The 17,444-nt window shown below is 40.7% G+C and overlaps 1 protein-coding gene across 10 annotated transcripts in view; it reads right to left on the minus strand.

Moving 5' to 3' along the window:
* PAK1 (p21 (RAC1) activated kinase 1) overlaps positions 1–17,444 on the minus strand; it is a 298,535-nt gene that overhangs the window by 125,946 nt on the left and 155,145 nt on the right. The window contains exon 15 of one of the 10 annotated variants that reach the window (XM_079930719.1): positions 12,964–15,515. The exons of the other annotated variants lie outside the window; for them this stretch is intronic. Coding sequence (XP_079786845.1) covers positions 15,429–15,515 — 87 coding nt within the window. The 3' untranslated portion in view covers positions 12,964–15,428. Of the gene's footprint in view, positions 1–12,963; positions 15,516–17,444 lie in introns of those variants that run through there. 10 annotated transcript variants of the gene reach the window in all.

Genomic DNA, 17,444 nt, shown 5'->3' on the forward strand with positions numbered 1-17,444 from the left:
GAAGATCCCACATGCCGCGAAGCGGCTAGGCCCGTGAGCCATGGCCGCTAAGCCTGCGCGTCCGGAGCCTGTGCTCCGCAGCGGGAGAGGCCACAACAGTGAGGGGCCCGCGTACCACAAAAAAAAAAAAAAAAAAAAAAGCATTAGCAGAGACAAAGAGGGACATTTCATAATGATGAGAAATTACTTTTAAACAATTTTTCATTTATAGGCACCTAATCACACAGCCTCTGTAGGAGAAACAGACAAATCCACAATCATTGTGGGAAATTAAGCACACTTCTCTCAATAAAAGATATAATAAGCAGATAAAAAAGTCTGTAAGGATATAGAAGATTTTAACAACTTGATTAATAAATTAGTCTTAAACATTTATAAAACACTGTACTCAATGACTGCAGAATTTATATTCTTTTCAAATGGAAATGGAACATTTATCAAAAGTACAATTAAGCCAGAAATCAGTAAGAAAAAGAGAACTAGAAAATCCCACATTTGGGAATTAAACACCATATTTATAAAAACCCATGGGTCAAAGGAAAAAGACCACAATTGAAATGAGAAAAGAGTTTGAATCGGTTGATGATGAAACTACATGAACTTGGTATGACTAGCTGCAAATATTGGAGCGTCTAAGAAATATGCTGTGAACAAAAGTTCTGTGACTGGGAGGAAGGTGAGCTGCTTGAATACTGAATAAAAGGGAGCATTTAAACCAGAATCATTACCATAACCATTTTCCACATATCTACAGATCTCTAATTTTGTGTTCAACAGCCAGAGTAGGCAAGTTCACATGAAAATCAACAATATTTAGGGAAAGATCAATAAATATTGTTTCCCTTGAAGCTTCTTCTCTGATTTCCAAACCCATGTATCCAACAGCCTACTGAAATCCCCACCTGGATTTTTCAGAGGCATTTCAAAATTAATATGTCCAAACTGAACCCTTGACTTTCCTTCCAAAACCTATTATTCCTCTTGAAGCCTGTCCCATCTCAGTAAAGGGCACCACTCTTCACACAGTTGCCTGAGGCAAAAACCCGGGCTTGCCTGTCAGGATTAAGATACCAGAAAAAGACTCACTCTCCCCCCATAAAAACTAGAAAACTGGACAAAATGCATGAAACAACTACTTTCAGACATTGAAAAGGCAGCCGTGAGCAGTGACCCTCAAGAAGAGAAACAGACGAGCGCGCCCTTCATACCTGCAGGGACTTCTAGATAAGCCGAGCCACCGGGCCTGCCAAGGGGGTGCGGGGCTTGGTACCGTTGTGCCGAATGGGGGCTGGGGGCCGGCTCAGGTGGAGCCCTTTGCTCTCAGCGTCGTCCCTCGGGCAGGGGTCACAGTGGCAGCTTGCAGCTACAGCTTCACCTGACGTGGTGAACTGACTGGGTAGAGGGCCTCAGGTGTGCCTGCCCACTTGAGAGTATTAATGTATTAGAGTATTTTCTAGAGATGCTTACGGGGGAAGCACGGAACTGGCCACGGTACTTACAGTAACTTCACAGCCCCAGACCTAAACCTGGAATTCAGGCTGGAGAAGCCTGCGTCTCTCAAGATGGAGGCCAGGCGGAAGGAGGAGCCCAAGGCTGCAGGGGCGGGTGGGGCCTGGCCCCAGATGCCCAGTCAGACACGAAGACTGAATTTAAAGCCGACACCCGACCTTAGCTCCAAGCACCACGCTTTAAATGTCTTTTAAGGCTTACCCTGTTTGTTTTGTTTTTGTTCTTCTAAAAATAACATAAATATAAACTTAACTCTTGTTAACATTTAGTTCAGGCATTATTTTCCAGCCCACTTATTCATAGATTGTCTTTTTTTTTTTTTTACTATTTTTTCTTGCTTTTTTTTCCCTAAGCTGCTTCAAAAATACACCTGTTTTAGTCTTGTTTCTTTGTTTAATCTTTGATTCATACAGCTATTTCTCTAGCTCTGACCTCATTTCTGAGCTCTAGATTCTTGTCTCCAACTGCCTGCTGGTCATCTTCATCTGCATGTCCTGCTGTAGACACCTCAAACTCAGTAAACCGTAACCTAAATTATCTTTCCATCTCCTGTGGCTCCAAATTGCTAAATAACAAGATCTGAAACCTACTCCTCATTCTTAACTCCTCCTTTTCCTCTGCAAACCCCCTCCCACCTTATACCAACCAAATTCTGCTTATTATATTTCCTTATTAATATATGAATATATTAATATTCATTTCTATTCAGTTCTCCTAGTCATTCTCTTGTTAATTTCAAGGCCCACTAGGCCCCTAATCATCTCCCTGGGTACCAACTGCTTAGTACTGCTATCTATGATAAGCGTTAAGGTAGTTACTACAGTAGACTCCCAAAGAATCTCACTGCTTCCAGTTTATCTTTCACAAAATCTACCTTTCAAAGATCAGGTAGTGATCTTGTTAAAATGCAAACCTGAACACGGTTAAAATTCATTCCTAAGGTTAAAGTTTAAGCTCCTTAAATTGGATCCTGCCTTTCTCTCCAGCTTCATCTTCCGCCTACTCTCCTTCATCCCCACTCATATTGAAACTCCAGCAAAACCAAACCACTTGTACTGCTCCCCTACACCATTGTGTATCTTTCTTCATGTTGTCCCTACTGCCAGGCTAACCCACTTCCCACCCCCCCACTTTCACCTGTTAACTCCTCTTGTTGGTGGAAGACTCAGCTCAGGAAGCCTTCTTTGATCATCACCACCCATTCCTCACCACCAGACTCGGTTAAATACTTCTTCCTCTTGTCCCATAGGTCCCTCCAAATGATTGCACCCACTGAGATTGGGTAGAAATCAAGGGATTAAGCGATCTTTTGTGATATGAAGATTTTCTGAAACTTCATTCTGACTTTTTCTTTAGACACCTTTTCCTCTTATCAACAGAGAATGAAACAAGCTGTAGAGGTTGGTCCCATGTTAGGGCAAATACAGACCTGATCCTATCACTCTTGGTTTTAAAGCAGAAGCATAAAACTAAAGCATGCGATACAGAGTATAGAAAAGGTTACCAAAGAGCTCATCAAGTAAGTCTAATTATCACATTATTATTTCAAAGAACATAAGTATTCAATTAATTTCTGTGGGAGGCTTTAACTTTTAACTTGCCTGTTAAAAATCAGTAATGAAAGTTGACTTGGGGACATGAAAGTAAGAAACCACAGATTTTCCACTGATATCTGGGAAGGTTATTTTCCCAGCTTTATTGTCCCAACAAAACGGACTCAATTTTGGAAACTCATTAATCTAATTAATTTGTAATAAATATTATTTTAAGTGTGGTGGGCCCTATCTGATCCTAGACAAAAAGTATGACGAACTCAAACAAGACTGTGTTGGAAGAACTTAGGTTTTTTTGAAGACTCTTTCAAAACTACAAACTGAAAGTTTTTTAGTCATTTCTTCAAAACTCTACTTTCCTTCTGTAGAATATAGATTCTTAGTCCAATAGCTTCCATAAGGAGCAAGATGACCTGAGATGGTTTTTTCTAGTGATCATTGTTACACTATCATCTAAGGGAAAATTCTGCTTAAAATGACATAAGAGAAATTGTAGTTTGCTATGGACCAAAAAGTCTAATTCAAATACTTTGCAAATGTATATTCTCCCTCTCTCTCTCTCTCTCTCTCTCTCACACACACACACACACACACACACAAAGCTGTATGCTGTTTAAACATCTAGGATGGCACGTGGTCACCTAGGCCTTTGCATATAGGAGAGGTTTCTCAGCAAAATATAAGAAGCTAGTAGTTGTATAAAAACACAGCAAATTCCTAACTTTGCCTGCATCCTAAAGTCTAATCAATATCTATCTCAACTTTTTGTTTTCTAATTACTGTAAAAGCAATTTTATTGCTCACTGCTTGGAATGAAGGATGAGTCAGGGGTTGTTTTAAGTATCAGTTACCTAAATCTGAAAAATGATAAAATTGACACAAAGAAAGAGATAAATCTGAGACCTATAGATAAATGTCATCTCATCAGCTGAGTGCCAGCCTCCGATTTCTCTTTCTAGGCAGCATGCTGGGGCTTGATGCAGATTCTAGTCAACTGTGCAGCAGTGTATCAGCCCCAAAGTTTGGGCCTTATTGCTGCTAAATATATACGGCATTCCTGTTGTAACAAATGTCCTTATTAAAAGGAATGAATCTCCTTTAAGTGGAAGGTCACTGAAATTAATATTTTGCTTTGAATACACCCATAATAAAGAAATATCGAACTACAAGTCTGAAAGAGATACTAAATACTAACATTAGGGCTTAATCCCTTAGCAGCTTGGCAAGAAAGAAAAAGAGGCCCATGCTTTTGAACAGAGTATCCTCAAGCAGCCTCAAGTGGATACAGGTTTTTATCAATGTTGATTGGCCTTTGATTCTGTGGACCAAAACCAGTTACTGGCTAACAGGCTCAAGCACAACTTAGACTCCTAGTTTTTGGTTCTTCTATAAAACCTTCAATTTAGTGCCAATAAAAGAGTATGAGGCATAAAATCTCCTGACAGACCAGGTAATTCCAAGCATTATAAAATAGGACTGCACTTGCTATGTGACAGGGATCGTGTTAAATGCTTGCACACGTTTTATTTCCTTCAGGGTCTTAAATACTATAATTGTACTCATCTCACAGATCTAGAAACTGAGGCTCAGAAAGATTAAGTAGCTTCTCCACAGTCACACATACCTCTGACAGAGCCAAACATTAACCCAGCCCATTTGACTCCAATTACACTGTGCTACTTGGTTTCCTTAGACCTATGTGGTTCAGTTAAGTGGCTACTAGCCACCTATGGCTATGTAAGTTTTAATTAATACAAGTTAAATAAAATGTAAAAGTCAGTTCCTTAGTCACTAACCAAATTTCAAGTGTTTAATAGCTGCGTGTGGCTAGTGGCTACCATACTAGACAATGCAGTTATAGAATTCATTATTGCAGAAAGTTTATTGGACAGTGCTGGTCTAGAGTCTCTGGTAACTGGGAAGCTCTCTCTCTTTTCTGATAATGAGAATTACATAAATTATCTCGTTACTTGACTTCCAGGAAGTCAAGTATCAAGTATTGTTATACTTGAGCTTCAGTTTAAGCTCAAGTATAGCAATACTTTAGCCCCTGTGGTCAACATATTTGTGTTCATCTTTTTCTTGGTCCTGATTTTCTGCCTGTATTTTTTTCTTATTGTTTCACTGAAAATGTTCTGTTTGCAGGTTTTCTTAAATTATTTGTGGAAAAGGCAGGATATAAATATAAATAAATAAAAATCAGGACACATGACCTGATTTTTGTATGCCCTTTCTGGTATAAGGTGCAGAATAGGACTCATGAGCCAACTATATGCTGTCTTCAATAAGCTCACTTCAAATATAACAATAAAGGCTGGATTAAAGTAAATGCATGGAGGGGCTTCCCTGGTGGCACAGTGGTTAAGAGTCCGCCTGCCGATGCAGGGGACATGGGTTCGTGCCCTGGTCCGGGAAGATCCCACATGCCGCGGAGCAGCTGGGCCCGTGAGCCATGGCCACTGAGCCTGCGCATCCGGAGCCTGTGCTCCGCAATGGGAGAGGCCACGACAGTGAGAGGCCCGCGTACCAGAAAAAAAAAAAAAAAACGCAAAAAAAAGTAAATGCATGGAAGAAGTTTTATCATGTAAGTTTTTATCATGAATCAAAGGAAAGCAGAAGAGGCTACATTCATATCAGATAAATTATATTTCAGAGCAAAGATAATTACTAGAAACAGAGAAGGACATTATATAATGATAAAAAGGTCAATCCACAAAGAAGATATAGCAATTCTAAATATGTATTTGCAGCAGACAACAGAATTACAAAATAAGTGAATGAAAAATTGATAGAACTGAAAGAGAAATGGACAGATCCGCAATAACAGTTGAAGTCTTCAACACCCAACTCACAACAATTGACAGGACAATTAGACTGAGAATCAGTGAATATGTAGAAGAATTCAACAACAACATCAACCAACAGGATCTAATTGATATTTATAGAACACTCCACCCAAGAGCATCAGCATATGCATCCTTTTCAAGTGTGTATAGAACATATAATAACATAGACCATTTTCTGTGCTTGAAAACAAACCTCAACAAATTTAAAGGGGTTTAAATCATACACAGTGTATTGTCTGATCCACTGGAATCAAACTGGAAATCATAACAGAAGGATAACATAAAAATCTACAAATATTTGCAAACTAAACCACATACTTCTAAAGAATCTATGGGTCAAAGAACAAATCTCAAGGTAAATTTTTAAAACACACTGAACTGAATGAAAGTGAAAATACAATACAAAAAAATTGTGGGACACACCTAAGGCTGCGCTGAGAGGGAAATTTATGGCACTAAATGCATAAATTAGAAAAGAGGAAGTCTCAAATCAATAATCTAAACTCCCATCTCAAGAACCTAGAAAAAGAAGAGCAAAATAAACCATAGCATAGAGCAAACAAAGCCAGCAGAAAGAAGGAAATTATAATAAAGAGGTATGAGGCAGGAGGGAAGTAGATGTGGCTATAAAAGTAATATGTGGTAATAGAAATGTTTGCATTTTCATTATATCGATGTCAACATTTTGGTTGTGATATTGTTCTATAGTTTTGCAAGGCATTACCAGTGGAGGACACTGGATAAAGAGTATGTGGAATACCTCTGTATTATTTCTTACATTTCATGTGACTACAATTATCTCAAAATAAAGAGTTTAATTTTAAATACAAGCAACAAAATAAGAGTATTTTATAACACAAATATAAAAAGAATAATTATCCAGAATATACAAAAAATTTCAACAAATAAAATATTTAAAAGATGAAAAAGTAGAAAAAAATGAGGAAAAGATTTGAAAAGGCACTTCACAAAAGAGTAAAAGCTATATGAAATACTGCAGTACACACACCAGATTGGTTATGATGAAATAGTCTGACAATATCAAATGTTAGCAAGGACTGACTCAGCAATGTGAAAAAGGTTGAGCAATGTGTATGAACTCCAACACTGGTGGGAGATTAAAGTGGTACAACTTCTTTGTAAAACTCTTAGGCATTATCTTAAAATAATTGAAGAGGTACATGCCCTATGATCTAATAATTCCACACCTAGGGTATCTTCTAGATAAATGTGTGCTTGTGGGCACCAGGATAAATATACAACACTGTTCATAGCAGCATTACTTGTCATAGCCCCAAAGAGCAGCTAACTTACATGCTCAACAGAAGAACGAATAAATAATATCTGCACATTCATACAACTGAATAACATAGAGCAAATAAAGTCAGATGACCAGACAGCACACACACCAGGCCTTTAGAATAGGATTTATAGGAGGAAACCAACAGCAAGTTTGGAAGTCCCCTGTTGCTCACTGCAATTTGGAGTCAGCACACAGGGATGAAAGGGATCCTGGTCCTGGCATGAATATGGCTGTACAGTGTCTCCTAATCAACTCCCTCCTCTCTCACTGCCAATAAGGAAGGTTGTTTCTTCACAAAGGAAGAGATTTAAAACCATAGAGTGGCTGCCTGACAAGGGTTGTGATCCAAATAGACGCATGACATGTCAGAACCATGGCTTCTAGCCCCATTCACCACTTTATCATACATCAGGTAGGAGTGCACAGGCTGTTTCCTGACAAGGGGCAAAAGGACATGTCTTGATATGGTAGACAAGCATTCCAGTAGAACTGATTTCCTTAAGCATTCAAATGTAGCTAGTTCCCATGGAACTCAAAGGCCATGTCTTTTCTAGGAGGCCAGCCTGCAGAGAATCTTGGGAAAGTTAGCCTTTATTTCTCAACCACTGAAGTTCTCCAACTCCAATCTCGGTATGGCCTCTATGCATTATACCCCATTCCATCTGTAATATATACCATTTCAATCTACAGGCAACCCTGGAGAATGGTTAGTACAGTGACTACGGCAGTGGTTCTCAAAGTTGGGCTGTTGGAATCACCTTGAGGGCTCATCTGCAGAATGCAGATCCACGGAGGCCTCTGAGAATTTGCAGGAGTTCTCAGATAATGCTAATGTTGCTGGGGCAGGTACCACACTTTGAAAATCTCTGGAAAAAGGAAAGCCATGAATAGTCCTTTCCTAAATCAGGGGCTAAGGGAGCTTAGACTCAGACAAGAAATGAGGTACCAGAGTTCTGACTGGGGTACATTGGATAACTATAGTGCCTTTTCCCATATGCAGAATACAGATTATTCTACTTGCCACTAATCATGATCCATAAAAACAGGATGTGTTGATTAGGGCACAGACAGCCCTTTGGCTATAAGATTATGAAGATCAGTTCTGTGATCTAAATCCACCTGGTTAAAAGAGTAATAATAACAATAATAAATAAAAATAAAATCATCCTGGCTAAGGAATCCAGGCTAATCCACTCAGTGACTAGAGTGGTCTCATAAGCTATAGCATAACTGGCAGATTTCCTACTGTCTTCAGCCACAATTACCCGCAACCAGGAGTAAGACTATGTAATGTCTCCTAGCCCTCCCCGCCACTGCCAACTGGGAAGTTTTCTCCTTTACATCTCAGCCAGGTGGTGGCTATGGGCCTGAGAATCACAGAAAACATGAAACAGCTGTGTTATCACCTCAGGTTCTAGGTCATGGTTAATGGAGGGAAACAGGTGACAGCCATTTGACCACACAGGAAAATAGCCTAGGAAGGGCATATTATGCAGTCCATCATTGTGTGTGTTTTTGTGTGTACGTGTGTACATTGTGTGTAGTTAAAGTTAACATTCATAGTTACAGGGCTTGAATAAAAACTAACCAAGACCTGTAGGATTGCTCCCAAGTCTTTCCCAATCACCAAGAATCTTGTCATCCCAGGAGGTAGGGAAAGAACTAAACATGGAACTTAAGTGTCCATTGTTCACAGTCAATTTCATAGGCAGGGAGTGGGTAGTATAATTCAATGGAGTAACATAGGAAACTGGGAGTAGATAAGTGTTAGGAAACACTGGAGTGCTTCAAGCTCCCTTTGCTGCATCCAGTAACTGATGACTGATTCAGCATTGTGACACATTAGCAAAGAAACCACTGTCAATAAGTGATGCACGGAAGAATGGGGTGGCCTGGGTGACAATCCTCTGGAAGGGATCCAAGTATAAGAGAGTATGTACTTCCTCCAAATAAATGCCTCCCATGGTTTCAGGTATTCCCTTATTTCTGGTGAGAGGCTTCTTCTGAAAACATCTATAACTGGCCCAACATAATCACCTTAACAGGAACCCAGGAGTAGCCCCATCACCACCAATCTCCTTGCTCCATGGTCCCATAGTAGTTGGACTGCATTTACTTACACCCAGAGGTGAGGACACCTAGCACAATGCTAGGTGGCAAGGTTTACAATAATATCAAATGCAGAATAAAGATACTACTGTGACCTCAGTTGGATGGGCCACCACTACCCAGACTCATGGCATAGCAGTGCCTTCAGGTTGGATCTGCTCACTCTTAGTACAGGGTATTGTGCAGACTTCCCAACTACCAAAGAGAATCAGGGTTTAGGAAAAAGTGCAGAGGTGTAGAAAGGAACATCTAGGTTCAGGTCCATGTACTACTCCAGTTATTTCCCCATCCCCTAACTCCTGGGTCCCTAACAGATGGCTGAGAGCATATAGACCCTTGCAGGGTTTGCTGGGCAGAATTCTAAGATGGCCCTTCTACGGTCTGAATGTGTCCCTCTCCCCCAAATTCATATGTTGGAATCCTAATGCCCAATGTGATGGTATTAGGAGGTGGGCCCTCTGGAGGTGCTTAGGTCACGAAGGTGGAGCCCTGATGAATGTGATTAGTGCTCTTATAAAAGAGACCCCATAGAGCTCCCTAACCCCTTCCACTATGTGAGGACACAGAGAGAAATTGGCAGTCTGCAACCTAGAAGAGGGCCTTCACCAGGACCTGATCATACTGACACCATGATCTTAAACTTCCTAGCCTCCAGAACTGAGAAATAAATTTCTGCTGTTTATAAGCTACCCAGTCTGTGGTATTTTGTTATAGCAGCCCAAACAGACTAAGACAGCCCCCCAATATTCCCTGCCTTTGGTATAAATGTACCTTTTCCCAGTTGTTCAATACATACAGTAATATAGGTACTATAGTGAAGGGATTTTGCAGATGTAATTAAGTTCCCAAATCAGTTGACTTTAAGATAGGGTAATTATCTAATTAAGGCTGACCTAATCATGTAAGCCCTTTAAAAGCAGTTTTCTCTGGCTAGTTGCCAAAGTGGATGTCAAAGAGCTATGTTCTAGCTGGTATAGAAGAAAGCAAACATTCATTTTATGAACTGCCTATGGGGGCCATGTGGCAAGAAACTTCAGGCAGCCTCTAGGAGCTGGGTCCTCCGCTGACAGTTAGCAAGAAAATGAGCACCTCAGGAACTTCTCTGGTGGCGCAGTGGTTAAGAATCCGCCTGCCAAAGCAGGGGACACGGGCTCGAGCCCTGGTCTGGGAAGATCCTATATGCCACGGAGCAACTAAGCCCATGCACCACAACTACTGAGCCTGCAAGCCACAACTACTGAGCCTGTGTGCCACAACTACTGAAGCCCATGCGTCTAGAGCCCCTGCTCCCCAATAAGAGAAGCCACAGCAGTGAGAAGCCCATGCACTGCAACAAAGAGTAGCCCCTGCTCGCTACAACTAGAGAAAGCCTGCATGTAGCAATGAAGACCCAACACAGCCAAAATAAATAAATTAAAAAAAAAAAGAAAAGAAAATGAGGACCTCAGTCCTACAACTACAAGAAAATGAATTCTACCAACAACCAGTGAGCCTGGAAGATGACTCCAAGCCCCACATGAACTACAGCCCTGGCTAACACCTGGACTTTCAGCCTGATGAGACCTTGAAAAGAAAAACCAGCTGGAACCGAGCAGAACCCTGCGCCCCCCTCCCAAGTACAAATCCCCTCTATGTCTCCTGCCTCTTCTTTATAGAAAAGCTGAAGTCTCCAGGCCTTCCTGAGTCACAAAAGAGTAGGCTCAAGCAGCTAATGATTAGGACAACAGAATCACAGACTCAGTGTTTGATGCACATTCGTGAGTTGTTTTACAGACACTGTAACTGCCACCAGAGGGAAAAAGCTAACTGCATGATGATCAGACTGCAGCCATGACATGAACTCCTCCATCTTGAGCAATATTGAATCTATGGCTAGCACAATTCCAAGAACTGGCCTTAAGAGAATGGGATTAACACTATTGCTCATAATAATCTATATCCTTGTGGGCATCAAAATAATTTAGCTTGTTCTGCCTTTCTATGTAAATGAGCAACTACAATGGTCAGCAAAGAGATGGTACAGACCCACGTCAACATCTTCCACTCTAAGAACATGACGCCCTATTTCAGCGTGAAGAAGTTACAGAAGACCGACCTTCACTCATAATCCCATAGAAATGGAACGATGTTCTGACAAACGGGGATTTGTAAGCAGCTTTTGGCAGGAAAGAGCTCTTTGCAGGAAAAAGCTCTCCGCAGGAGGCACCCTTTTGTCTTGTCACTAACCTTAAACCAGGCACCCCCATGCTCTACTCATCTCTGGCCCTAGCACACCTTTCAGATCTTTTGATCACACAATACCTTGTCTAATCTCTTGGTTCTTTCTGTAGATCAAAGAAGTAGAAATGAAGTAATTAACAGATGACCAGATCTCTTCCCTAGGTTCCCCTTCAGTAATATTGTGAACAAACTCTGTGAACAAGATAGCATCTAAAGAAAAATCACAAGAAGTCAACAAGCCAGCACACAAGCCTGCACAGTGTGGGATGGCGATGACTCTGACCTCCATCTCAACGGTTAACTGAGATTATGTCCCTTTTTCCCTTTAAAAACTTTCATGGCTGAGCAGAATCTTTGGAGATGTTTTTTGGGGAACAATGAATCCACCAGCTCCCCGGATTGCTGGCATTCTGATTAAAAGCAACTTTCCTTTCTACCAACATCTGTCTCTTTCTCTCGAGTATTGATTTTTGAGCAACAACCAGATGGACCTGATTCGGTAAAACAGCCACATCATGCTCCAACTTCTGACCTATAGAAACTGTGAGACAATCTGTGTTGTTTTAAGCCATGATGTTTGTGGTAATTTGTTATGCAGTAATAGAAAACTAACACATAGGGGACAGATGTGTTCAGTACTCGTATAGAATTAGACAAGCAGTGATTGTCTATGAGTAGAGAGTTTCAGAGTTCTGTTTCCACACTCTGCAGGCAAGGAAAGGCATGGAAATATGTGGTTAAGCTGCATGGACCTGAAGAATATTCCATTATCTGAGTGGATGTCTAGATATACCAGTAGTAAATGTTACCAAACAAAAAAAGTTTGAGTGTCAGACACACAGTAAGGCCAAACAAATCGAAACATGAGAGTCTGGAGCAGAGAAAGGCTTATTGCAGAGCCAAGCAAGGAGAATGGGTGGCTCGTGCTCAAAAACCCCAAACTCCCCATTGGTTTTTGGAGAAAAGTTTTTACAGGCAAAATTTGGGGTGAGGGCTGAAGGGTTGTGTGACTTCTTCTCATTGGTTGGTGGTGAGGTAACAGGTTGATGTTCCAGGAATCTTGCGCTCAGCCTGTACCATCCTCCACCTGCATGGGGGCCTTAGTTCCTGCAGAAGAACTCAAAGATGTTGTTACGTATATCCCTTGAGGAGGAACCAGGATCCTGCTTTAACGGCTACATTACAGTTTCTTTTTTTTTGGCTGTACTGCACAGCATGTGGGATCTTAGTTTCCCAGCCAGGGATCAAACCCACACCCCCTGCATTAGAAGTGTGGAGTCTTAACCACTGGACCACCAAGGAAGTCCTGCACTACAGTTTCTTGATTCTTCCTCCTTTGTTTCTGCATTTCCTTACTTCACTGATTAGAAACTGTTTAATCTGCTCTTTGGAACTCAGTAAGGTCTAGAAGGCTGAAGCCTTGATCCTGCAAATAAGAAAGGAGGGGACATGGAACTGCTTTTGTGCCCAGGTGGGCCCCACAGGGTCCTGTTCGGTTTCATAAACAGTCATCCCTCTAATGCTTAAACTGAGTGTTGGAAAGTTCACAGGACAGCCAGCACTGGGGTTTTAAAACCCAACCAATCAGATAACTCTAAGATTCCAGAGGGGTAATTAACTAACAATTCCTCAGCCCTCATCAGACTAACCAGTTTACTTCTGCAATCTCAAAGTAAGGAGGTACAATCTTTGGGTCTTCATCATTCCTGTCTTCTGATGGGCCATACCATCATCTAACATTCCTTCTACCTTATACATAAGCAATCCAATTGTACTTGTCCTTTCAGTAACTGCATGGAGGTTCTCCTGTGCCTGTGTATTATTTTTCATAATATCGGGGGTCACCAATCATCACTTTTGACCCCTTAATCTAAAAGCCATAACCACATAGCTTTATAAGAGTTGTTGGCTCACTCAGTCCTCACTGGAGTTACCTCCTTCGCTTGGAGGTGGGGATGGGGAGTGTGATGGTTAGTTCTGCCAACTTGTCTGGGAAGCCCATTATCTGGTTAAATGTTATTTCTGGGTGTGTCTTTGAGGGTGTATCCAGAAGAGTTTAGCATTTGAATTGATGGACTGAATAAAACAGATGGCCCTCCCCAATGTGGGCATCATCCAATTAGTTGATGGCCTGAATAGAACCAAAAGGGAGAGGAAGGCTGCTCTCTGACTATACAGCTGGGACATTGATCTCTGTCTGACTATACAACTGGGATATTGATCTTCTCCTACCCTCAGTGCTCCTGGTTTTCAGGCATCAGACTTGGACTAGAATCTACACCATGGCTCTCTGGCTGTCTGGCCTTCAAACTACACCACTGGCTTTCACGGGTCTCCAACTTGCAGATGCAGATCATGGGACTTCTCACCCTCCACAACTACCTAAGCCAATACCTTATGATATACGAACATTTTTGGCCCATTTCTCTTAATTAAATTATATTTTAAAGTGTTAAGAATAAAGAATACACACTGACGTATATAGTGGTAGAGGGGCAGCTTATCTGCAACTTAATCTCAAATGATTCCGCAAGAAAAAAAAAATTTTTTTTTCCCTTAACTTTCAAAATATCAAAATAAAAAATTAGAAAAGAAAGGAAGGGGAGAAGGAAGGAAAGAAACAAAGAAAGGCATACTCCAAGTAGAATATTTTCATCTCCTTTTATTGAAGGAAATAAAACTTGTGCTGCAGAGGCAGTAGTACCTCAGAGCATGACAAGGTAGCCACTGGGGCTGACATGACAAGCCATAGTGCTGGCCAGGGGTCCTACCATAATGGGAGGACCAAAACCACAAAGATAGCAGGAGGTAGCAAACATCCCCAACACCCAGTGCAGGCATTTCCATTTGCAGAGAGCTTGGCCATGCATTGTAAAAACAGGGTCCCCTCACAGCTGGCAGGCTATCATCTCAGGCCAACAAATCCATCCAAAACTAACACGTAGCCTCAGATTTGGAGATCGTTCCCTTTGACCCAAAGATTCAGGCCATCAGAAGATCTGAGTTAATCTTTTAGCTCTTTATTGCTGATGGAAAAAGAGGCTGAGTTCTTGAAACATCACATAGGTATAGCTGGACAGGTGCTGATGCCCAGCCTTGTTCTAAAAGCAGCTAAATTTTTTTTCCTGACGTTTCACACGGCTCTCACCCAGCATGTGCTCTAGGAAACCTCTCAACGTTCTAAACAAGGACAGAATGAGGGCAGCAGCCTAGGGGGATTTAGGGAGTCAAAAGCTGCTACACAGCCAAGACCATTTCACAGGAAATAGCGTGGGGAACACTATTGGGTCAAGATCCTCCCACACAGCTGCTAGAAGCGTACACAAAGAAAAATGTGGTAGCTCTCCCTCCCACATCAGGATCAGCTGTGCCGAAGTCATGGTCCAGAAAAAAAGAGCCATTTCATGTCCCTGGAAGAATATCAACCTCCATGGCATTTCTCAAGTTATTCCAATTTTCAAGTACAATAGTGTGTGTGGGCAGTTTTGAAATAGAAAAGCAAGCACTAAAGAAAAATCTCAACCGACTGCAAATTGATAATGTTATAAAGCCAAAAATTTATACAGTCAAGAACTGATGGGTGGAGGAAGGATTTTGCTATGTAGAAACAGGAGTCCAAGGGTTTATTCCTATAAGTCCTTGATCATAAACCACCCTCACATCCACAGATTGGGAGCAAATTCCTTATTTTAAAATGGCCATCATCCGATTAGTCAACTGCAGTTCTCTTCGATGCTGGACACATGGTTTTCAAGGATCAAAGTCTTGAGAGCACTAGATCAGGAAAGGGGAGGAGCAAGACAAGGAAGAGCATCAGGGGCTGGAATTTCCGAAATGAGCATTTACTTCACAGAAGGCGTGGCACAATGAGGCTGGGGTGATGTGGTTTTAGTGATTGTTCTTGGTTGCCTCCTTTGCGGCAGCGATCAGTGGAGTGAGGCTGGAGAGGGGCTTGGCAATCTTCAGGAACTGATGCTAAAGAGGAGAAAAAGAACAAAAGACACATGACAATTTACCATTCTTCCTCAGCAACCATTACAAGATGATAAGGGCATCCATGTTTGCACAAGGTGCTGCCTGGAGAGCTTCAGATCATCATCCCCAAATTGAAGCATATCTTTAAAAGATAACATATCATTTGGAGAACTGTTTGGCAGTATCTACCTACAGCTAAATACACGTCTATCCTATATCCCAGCAATTCCACTTCTAGATATATTTCCAAGAGAAATGAGCTTGTGAATCCACCAGAAGACACAAACAAAAATGCTCATAGCAGCTTTACTTATTACAGTCATAACTGAAAAGAACCCAAATGTCCAAGATAATGGAAGAATGAATAATATTATATTTATATAATACCACACAAAAATTACAGAACAAAAAAGGATAAATAATTGATACACTAACAACAGGATGAATTGCACAGACATTATGTTGCATGAAAGAAGCCAGACACAAGAGAGCTCATATTGTATGATTCTATTTTATATTAGGTAAGACCAAACTATGGTGATAATCAGAATAATAATCAGCTCAGAGGGAAGGTTATTAATTGATCATGACCCAATGGTACATTGCAATACTGCATTTCAGGAGCATTGATCTAGCAATTTGTTGTTCTATCCTTGAATCTAGTAAGGCTAATTAACCCAGGAAGGACTTCAATGGCTTGGTTCTTTCCCAAACCACTTTCACTGGGCTGTACTTTGGGCCACACCCACAACTATTAAAGAAGATCATTTTGGAGAAAACACCATATGAAACCTTTTTATGTTTTTAGTAAAAAACATTATGGAAAACGATTCTTTATGTAACTCAGAGCCTCTTAACTGTAAATGACTTTTCTTACATTTACTAGTGAAAAAGCTTTGTGTCTTGAGGATGTAGGATGTTTCTTCCATTTGATAAGAAACATAGGAACTAACATATTTCCTTTTCTGTCCTCGCTACCAGGAAACTAAGAACCAAATCTGATGTTTAAACAAAACTATTTAACTCAAATGATTAGCATATTTGATTCTCCTGCCATCCTCATAAGTCTCTTTATTAATCATATTGTATATGTATATACACACACATATAGACGTATTTACACATATTCTTTGCTGGAAGTGCTTCAACTTCTTTTTGGACAGAGATAGGATATAAAGAGGTACTGAGAGCAAGAAGTTACTATTACTACAAAAGGAATAAAAGATCTTGGCTAAATCATGAAGATATGAATTCAAACATAAAACCCTATGTATTTCTGTCCATGTATGTGTTTTCACAGGAGACAAAGATGTGAAGCTTTCATGATTTAAGACTCTGAAAGTCATGGTTTTGAACATTTACAATGTGCAGTAACAAATTAAAGAGTCAGTGTTCTCAGATCACATGTTTATACAACTCCCCTCCCAGCTGAGAAAGCAGCATGATCCAACACCCGACTGGGAGGCCTCAATTTCCTTCCCTGTGTAATGAACAAAGCAGATGAGATAAGCCCTAAGGTCTTTCAAGTTTTAACACTCTGAGCCAAGCAGTGGCCAAGAGCACACACACTTGAGAGCCAAATAGACATAGGTTGACATCCTGGATCCACTGCTTATCAGCTACATAATCATGCAAAAGTTACTAAACACTTGAAACCTCAGTTGCCTCACCTGTAGAAATGGGAAAACAAGAATCTATTAACTCACAAGGTTTTTAAAAAGAATAGATGAAAAAATATATAAAGTGCTTAGTGCCTAGAATGTGGTAAAAATTCAACATAATGTATTTATTAGTAGTTATATCAGGAAGGAAACTCTAGAAGGCATTCATCTTTCAAAAACTATATTTTAATACCTAATTAACAATATCATCTTGAGGCTTAGAATAGTATTTGCACATTTCCCAAAGCTTAGGGTTTCCAGAACAAAC

Source organism: Stenella coeruleoalba, assembly GCF_951394435.1.
Source record: "Stenella coeruleoalba genome assembly, chromosome: 8".
Classification (NCBI taxonomy): Eukaryota; Metazoa; Chordata; class Mammalia; order Artiodactyla; family Delphinidae; genus Stenella; species Stenella coeruleoalba.